Genomic DNA, 8,694 nt, shown 5'->3' on the forward strand with positions numbered 1-8,694 from the left:
CACATGCATAACAACAAGCAATACTGACTCGTAATATAATATATATACATGTTTAAATTTTGATGTCATAATTGTGTGTGTGTGTGTGTGTGTGTGTGTGTGTGTGTGTGTGTGTGTGTGTGTGTGTGTGTGTGTGTGTGTGTGTGTGTGTGTGTGTGTGTGTGTGTGTGTGTGTGTGTGTGTCCCAGGGGGTTGTGCGGTAGGATAACACAAACAAAGGATGTTTAATGAATGTGGGTAGGTGGAGTAAAGGGGTCATCAATTGCAGTAGTTTTAAAGTGGCAGTTGTAGTTAGGTTTATTTGGAATAAAAGCAAAGGGGTAGTCGTACATTGTGTGTCGGATCGGTGAGTTGTTTTTATTGCTCGCTTACAGTCGCAGTTGTTGTTGGATTGTGGAACACGCCGTCAGGTGTTCGTCGTCATTGTGGACGATGTAGTGGCGCTGTTGAGTGGCACGTGAGTGGCACATGTGGTGTGCCACGTTCTTGGCTTTATTTTCGTTGATGTTGCTCGTCACCTAGGTGTAAGGAAGAGAAGGGGTGGCATGAAAAGATTTGCAGATGGAAGGATGAAAATCCTTTTTGCAGTGTACACCTTAGTGACGATCGGTGTTGACAATAGGGAAAGGGAAAGTGCGCAACTGCGCATGCATGTGAGAGTAGTGGAACTGCGATCATGGCATGGTGTATGGTGTATGGTGTATGGTGTATGGTGTATGGTGTATGGTGTATGGTGTATGGTGTATGGGTAATTGTGTAACACAAGGTGTTGTACTTACGTGCGTGGCAATGGACGTACGTATTGCACCTGCCGTCAAAGTGGTCTTCATTCCCAGGGTTTGTGATGCTGCCCTTAAGAGGTTCGACATATTTTTGCAAGGGTTTCCTCTGCTATTGAAAAAGAAGGTCTGTTGTTTTTGGTCTCTGAATCCCGGTAAGTTTTGTCTGATGTTTGCAAAGATGCACATGAATTTGTGGTCTTGGCTACTCAACGTGACCGTGGCCCTGCCGAAGTGGGCAGCGGTTTTGTGTTCGGGAACCTGCAAATTAAATTGGGAAGGATCGTGTCGGTGGTGCAGTACACTTTTATAAGACGTGATTGGACGATGTGATGTGTGTGTGACAGACGTAGTTGGTTGTTGAGGGAGTGTTCCTTTGTTGTGCATTGTTAGAAATTTCGAACACATTTTATGTGCCTTGATTTGGAAAGGAAGTGTTGTGACGGTATGAATGTCGTTGCATTATTGCAATAACAATGTCCTGTGGATACGGCTTAGTTTGTTTAGGTGATGAAATGCAGTTCGGCTTGGACAATGCACACCGTATGCTTACGTGGATGAATCGTGATGGGCCTTTCCTTGTGGCGTTGCGGAAGTTGTCCAGGGTCATGTTTGTCATGACGCCTTTTCTGTGGCCGTTTTTGATGAGCAGCCGGGCACATAACAGTCCGATTATTCGGACAATGTTGCGTGCTGGTTTTTTGGGGTTGCTTTTGATTTGGTCTGAAAAAAAAAAATGAAAGGGATAGCGTCAGCAATAACAATTGATGTGTGTCACGTTAGGCTTAGGTAGGTTGGCATGGTTGGTTGTCGTCCATGTGACTTGTAGGAGGAATAAGTGAGTGTACAGAAATGTTTGGGCAAATGTATTTGCTAGGGTCGTCATCACTTACCAAGAAGTTGAGGGATTTTCATTGTGCTTTTTTGCACTATTGTTCGCAGTTCATGTTTGGAAATCAATTTGTCTGTGAAAAGGAATCAAAAGAGGTATCATTATTTGTTGGCGGTGTGCTTGGGTATATCATTTGTCATGAAAGCAAAGGATCGTTACCTGAGATGGATGGAGGAATAGGTTACGCGTACGTTTTGGGTGATGTTTCTTACCTCGTGCATCTTCCAGGCGCTGTTGGTGTTGGACTCTGACATGAGGATTCATTTCTCTTTGAAAAGCCGAGATCATGAAGACAATGTGGTCGAAATTTTGGCTCGTCAATTTGACTCGGGGAAATTGTGCCGCTTTTAAAAATTTCATGAAAGAGCTCAGCGAGGAGAGATGATTCTTTATCGTGGATGGTTTCTTGCCGGAGCTTCGTAAGGTGTCGAACCATCTAAAGACGTGAAAGTATTGGAAGGGCATTTAACCAAACGAGCAAGTGAAACAATAAAAGCAATGTCATCAATAAAAGGACAAGTAAAAGTAACGCAAGCACTAAGTGAAGCAATTGCTATTGTTGTTATCATTATTAGCATCGTTGTCATCATTAATGTTGATGTGAAGGTTAGGGTTTTGGGGTATCGTTTTCGTTAGGGTTGTCATTGTTGTTAGGTTGGTGGTGGTGGTGGTGGTGGTGGTGGTGGTGGTGGTGGTGGTGGTGGTGGTGGTGGTGGTGGTGGTGGTGGTGGTGGTGTGCACGATATATTTTGGGCAATGTGCATGTGTGGGGTGTTCATTGGTGGTTGCAAATGCGAGGGACGTGCATCGGGTGAGTTGTTCGCGGGTGCTACGTTGTGAATGATGTCATATGCGCGATCCTGAGGACGACGATTTTTCTTTTTTCTTTTTTCTTGTTTCTTTTTTTTTTTCCCCGATACAAGATGGAGGCTCGCGAAAGAGGTAACATTAATCACACAGAAATGTGAAAGCGACACATGAAACACAAAACGTAGAATAAGGGCAGCGGTAGACAAGATGGGGAGAGACAGGGGGAAGGAGACAAACAGAACATTTGAGAGCAGGGACATGCCGAGAAATGTGTGAGGGGGGAGGGCTTGGGGGGAGGTGGGAGAGGTGCAAAACATATGAAGCCTGTAAGGACTTGTAGGAAAGAGGTTGGAATTAAAAAACAAAAAACCGAAAAAACGGTGCATCTGGGGTGAATCAGCGGGGGTAGAAACGATCAAGGTTTTGGATGGGGGAAGATATAAGATAAGATAAGATAAGATAAGATAAGATAAGATAAGATAAGAGATGGTGGTGAACAGCTGTTTTAAAGACCTGAAGGGAGTGGGGGAGTTTGTTTCACAGGCGGGAGAAGAGGGGAATGAAAGAGTGAACGTGAGCAGGGAGCCTAGATTTTGGCAATTTAAACATAAGAGGGTTGCAGGCAGATGTTGTGCGACACGAAGGAATATTTGGGGGACAGAGCTGAGAGAGAGCTGGGGGAGCAAGGGCGGAGAGGAGTCGGTAGAAGGCAGAAAGATCAGCAACCTGTTTGCGGTGAGTGAGTGAGTGAGTGAAAGGCCCTCGGAGTTAAGTTCATCGCAGGAGATTGCAATGATTCTGAACGGTTTGGTTTCAAGAGCGTGGATTTCGAGGTGGGTGTGAGGCAGGAGCATCGGCCCAGAGGGGGGGGGGGGGGGGGGGGACAGTATTGCATTGGGCTGTGGATGAAAGCGTTGTATGTGGTGAGGAGTTCAGGAGTTCAGGAGGTCAGGTGTGTCAAGGAAGGACTTAGCACGACTGAGGATTGCTAGTGGGTGACTGGCTTTGGGGGGCAGCTTGGAAATGTGCTTTTCCCAAGAAAGATCATGGCAGATAGTGAGACACAAAAGCTTGAGCGACAGAAGTTGTTGCAGAGGATTGTTGAGAAAGTAGATGAGAGGGTTTTTGCCTTCGGTCCTTTCGGAGAGACATTGTAAGAGTGTGACATTTGTGAGGATTGAAAGACATGTTCCACTTGTTTGATGAGTCTGTGATTTTGTGCAGGTCTGCAGAGAGTGACGAGTGTGTAGACTGTCGATCTGAGGCATGAGCATTGGAGCGGCAGATAGTGGAGTCATCAGCCAAGAGATGGAGAGGATTTTCCAGAGAGTCGGAGAGATCGTTGATGAAGACCTGAAATAACACAGGGCACAGAACACTACCTTGGGGAATTCCAGGCAGAACAGGAAGGCGACATGAGAGAAATCTATTGAGGGCCACACGTTGTCTATGACCAGAGAGGAAGTGTGCAAGGCATGAGTGGAGATTTTTATGGATACCATCGGAGGAGAGTTTGGTGAGCAGAGCTGGGTGCCAGAACGTATCGAAGGCACGTGATATGTCACGTGAGACACGTGAGACAGGTCTGATGTGTTGTTTGGCATTGAGGACCTTCATTCATTGTTGAGACGGCAGAAGCAACATGTCCAGAGTATCATGACCTGGTATGAATCCAAATTGATGATCAGAGATGAAGCTATTGGAGAAGAGGAAGGATTTGATATGCGAAGCAATGATGGATCCCATGACTTTGCTGATAATTGGAAGCAGGCTGATTGGTCTGTAGTTGGAAGGATCTGTTTTTGCACCCTTTTTTTTGTGTAAAGCATTAATGTTGGCTGATTTTCAAGATGGTGGCAGATGAATTTGAGCAAAAGAGAGGGTGACAAGAACAGAGAGAGGGTGACCTAGAGCCGCAGAGGAGGATTTTAGGAGCCGTGGGGGTGATGCCGTGTGGTCTAGTTGCCGAATCCGAGTTGAGGTTGGGCAAAAAAAAAAAACTGGTGCACCTTGTGAGGTGACAAGGACACAGAGTCCAGGAGCAGTTGGGTTCGACTGGGATAGGTGGGAACAGAGCGAGATGGGGTTGGGACACAAGATTTTGAGGCAGAGACAGAGTTGAGGCATTAGGCGTTGTCACGTGTCGGTGTCAACTGTGTAGCCATTTGAGGTAAGGGAGGGGATGGCGGTGGGGGAAGAAATAAGAGAAACCGATTTGCCCAGACGTCGGCAGCATTCGGAGGAAGGAGACAGGTTTGAGAGTTCAATCTTAAGTGTGGAGAGATGGTGCTTCCTGGTACTCCTCAGGGTAGACACACATTTGTTCCGAGCTTGGGGGAAGGAACTGAGATTGCCTTCAGTTGGATGTGTATTTCATGAGGCAAATGCAAGTTGCTTCAGGGCAATTGCCTGAAGGCAAAATTCAGTGTACCATGGACGGGAGGAAAGGTAAGACACCCGAGGACGAGACGAGACGAGACGAGACGAGACGAGACGAGACGAGAAAAAAAAGAGCTCCTTGCTTTGGAAGAATTGATGTCAGAGGCAGTAGAGATGGGAGACTCGTCGGTGGTGAGGAGGCTCTGAGAATGGCCAGAGAGATGTCGACTTTCACAAGTACATGATCAGAAGAAGCGATTGGAGTACAAGAAGAGCAGGAGACATTTACAGGGAAGTTAGTCATAAGGAAGTGCAGAGGAGAACATACTACATTGACTGAGATCCGGGTCGGGAAATTGAGAGATTGTGTCAGTCCCAATGAGTCGAAGAAATCCTGTGCTGAGGTGCCATGGCTGGTGAGAGAGGAACGCACACCCAGCCAGCTGGCATGATGATAGTTGAAGTCGCCACATATGAGGAAGAAAGAGTTTGGATGAGTTGATAGAAGTTGTTCGATGTTATCCGACGGGTAAATGAAAATGGAGTCATCACTCTTTGAAGGACGGTACAGGAGAGATATGAACAAAGGGTTGGAGCGGAGAGGAACCCATAGGCAGAGGTATTCCTGGGGGTGGGGTGGAGAGAGGGTAGTGCAAGGAGCGTGAGGAAGAGGTTTTTGATAAAGATAGGCAACTTACCACCAGGACGAGGCTCAGGTGTATCGTAGCTGAGGAGGGAGTAACCAGGAAGAGATGTTAAGGAATCACAGACATGGTGAAGGAGGTAATTTTCCGTTAGGCAGATGAAGTCTGGATTGTGAGAAGCAACCCGAATGTCGAGATCAATCGGGTTTGAGGTGCATATCGTTAATGAGGAGAGAGGGGGACCATTGGGTGCAGTATAGTATAGTATAGTATAGTATAGTATAGGGTAGGGGAGGCGTATGGTCCGATGAAGGATGACAGGGGGAGGTAGGAAGAGCAATTGATAGTGTCAGAGATTACAGAAGAGTTACAAGAAAGGGAAGGATGAGGAGGATGAAAGGTTTGATGGTGATGGCATGAGGCACAGTGACGGGTTGTCTGAGGGGTTGTTTGGTGAGGAGGAGGAGGAGGAGGAGGAGGAGGAGGAGGAGGAGGAGGAGGAGGAGGAGGAGGAGGAGGAGGAGGAGGAGGAGGAGGCGGAGGCGGAGGAGGCGGAGGAGGCAAGTAGAAGGTTCGGGGAGGTGGAGGTATGACATAGAAGGGAGAAGAAGTGGGGAGGAGGCAGCTTTGAGAAGGAGGCGGGAGGGGTGGGAGGAGCCAGGCGGGATGGTTGGGCGGAGATTCGAAAGGGAAGGGGTTGGGGGGGGGGGCAGTTTTGAAGGGGGAGGGGCAAGGTGGGAGTTTAGGAGGGGAGGGTCACCGGGGGAGTTTAGCAGGGTAGGGGGAGGGGCAAGGGGGGATTTTTGAAAGTGTATGATTAATGAAAGATGAACATTTATAACAAATTGGGTTTATGCATACTTACGAGCGCATTTTGGTGGTTTCCTGCAAGAAGAGCATCGAGGTGCCTATGTCCTGTTTGCCCGCCATATGGCGCAGGAATAGGCGTACATGGGCAATGGTGGTGTTGGTGTTTTCTCGTTTTTTGGCGTTGGCGAATGTGCCACACATATACCGCATGTATTCTTTCAATAGTTGCACTGTAAATAGGTATGTAATAATTCATTGCATATAACCATGACAACCAAGGCAGGATAAATGTAATTGCTGTTGCACTTGCTAATGGTTTACTCACCGTCAGGTGGAGGTTGAGCGGTGGCGCGCTTGTCAGCGTACCATTTTTCAATTCGGGTATACCTATCTTTGACATAGGTGAAGAGGTGTTGCTGCTCTTTGAGTTGTTGTATTAGATGACGGGCAAGCTGCATGTCTTTGTCCTGATAAGGAAACGTGAAAGCGACGTGGTGAATGGACTTGTTAATGGGGACAAAGCGCGCAGCGCGCAGCACGCAGCGCGCAGCACGTGGCCCATGGCGTGTAAGTGTAGGCCTCTCGGAAGCAATAGCGCCGAAGACTTTGTCGGGTGCACACGTCAACGCATGTTGGTTTGCTGCACGAATTTTGAGGAAAAGATTGCATTATCAGCATTGCGTAAAAGGTCAGGAAAGGATCAACTTACTTTCAGAGGCATGTTGTTTGTTTGAAGGTATGGACGAAGTACTCGAATCGCTGGGCCTGTGTCCTGAGGAATGTTGGTGTGGGCGCTGTGCCGCTGTTGGAGTTGGAGTTGGAGTTGAAGTGTTCCTTGTTGGTTGTTGTTTAATGGGTTTTTTTTCCTTCCTTTCTTTCTTTGTTTTGTGCCCACCCGCTTTTGAATTAAGGGTTAGCAGCATAAACGAGAATAAGTGTTCGTTAATCGTCATAGTGAAAATGACTTTTGTCTTGTTTGTGTGATGTTGAAAAAAATTACACTGAATGAACGAGGGTTACATAATGAACGGTGGTTGTAGTGCAATCCTTTTATGTCATCGGCGACGGGGGTTTTTCATCCGAGGGGGTTTTCCCCGCGATGGCCGGAAATATGTGCGTGGTGAGGTGTCCAGCCATATTTTTGTTAGCTTCATCGTGGCGTTTTTCCAAAGACGCTTTTTCAAACAAAATTAATGATCCTGTATTGTTAATGTTACTACAAAATAATAAGAATACTAGTAATATCCCATTTTCCCAAGGCGTTTTTGCCCGCAGTGAAAACGTGTACGAATAGGTTATCGTTATCATGGCGTTTGCCTGGTTTTTGGTTTCCTGGTTTCAACAGGAAGGATATATATCTTATATTATAAAGCACGTGCAGGTATGGTCATATTTTTACAACTTGCTAATGGTGTTTATAAGAGTAAATGAAGAAATTTTGAGGAATGCTGACGTCCCTGAGGGCAGGTTTACTTTCAGAAGTGAGCGAAGGTCTATTGTGCTGTATGTAAGGACAAATATTGCGTTGATAATGATAGCTTGGGTTCCGGTGAGTAGGTGACGTGTGAATTCTCGTAGGGACGTTTTGTAAGTAGCTCCTGGTGTTTCATAGGAAACTGAAAGGGAGAAGTTCGGGTTGTGGTCCTTGACTAAGCAGTGAGGTAGCGCTTGTGAAGGCAGTCGTTTCGTCACGGTTTGTGTACACAAGAAATTTGGTAGGTGTCGAATTGCAACGAAGATGTTATCATGTCGTGTAGGGCCTGGTCTTTTGAATGACTTGATGTGATATTGTATAATGTAATGCACGTTCTGCTCTTTTTAATGAGCTGGTGTACCATGTTTTGGTGTCGTGGGCGGTTTGATTCTTTTGAGTGACGTGATCTAACATATTATAATATAATGCACGGTGTGATCTTTGCAATGAGCTGGTCTAACATGTTATGATGTCGTGCGTGGTCTGATTGTTTCCGTGACCTGATAAAAGGGGGTCGTAGTCGTCGACGTCGTCGTGGTTGTGCGTGGACTTGGAGTCGGGTGTTTTTTTTGGTAGGATTGGATTTTGGCAAGGGGAAATTTTTGTGCATTCATTGGTTTTGCGTTTGTCAAGGGAGTGGTGCGTGCGTGCGTGCGTGCGTGCGTGCGTGCGTGCGTGCGTGCGCGATGTAGTTATGTTGAGTGGACGTGTCGGTAATAAATGGTTTGTCCATGTGTCTGTGTTTTGCTCCTCAGACAAAGAAGCAAGGAATTTTGGGGTCCTGTTGCACGGCAATGTGGAGGGATGGAGCGACATTTGCGTGTCCATGATGATTTGTCGTGTGACGAGGCACGCAGTGGGAGGATTCTCAGCGTTTCAAGGAAAAGGTGGTTGCAAAGTTTTTGA

At 46.7% G+C, this 8,694-nt stretch overlaps 1 protein-coding gene across 1 annotated transcript; it reads right to left on the minus strand.

Annotated features, from left to right (window-relative positions):
• Nucleotides 1-241: 241 nt before the first annotated feature.
• Nucleotides 242-7,150, minus strand: LOC144888973 (uncharacterized). The gene is made up of 8 exons (XM_078768763.1): nucleotides 7,024-7,150; nucleotides 6,640-6,781; nucleotides 6,370-6,544; nucleotides 1,884-2,107; nucleotides 1,673-1,744; nucleotides 1,333-1,502; nucleotides 780-1,040; nucleotides 242-518 (listed from the first exon to the last, which is right to left on the minus strand). Exons 1-8 carry the CDS (start codon nucleotides 7,033-7,035, stop codon nucleotides 369-371), a joined length of 1,206 nt encoding a protein of 401 aa, XP_078624889.1. The 5' UTR covers nucleotides 7,036-7,150; the 3' UTR covers nucleotides 242-368.
• Nucleotides 7,151-8,694: the final 1,544 nt, after the last annotated feature.

Source organism: Myxine glutinosa, unplaced genomic scaffold (assembly GCF_964187855.1).
Source record: "Myxine glutinosa unplaced genomic scaffold, kmMyxGlut1.1 SCAFFOLD_390, whole genome shotgun sequence".
Taxonomy (NCBI): domain Eukaryota; kingdom Metazoa; phylum Chordata; class Myxini; order Myxiniformes; family Myxinidae; genus Myxine; species Myxine glutinosa.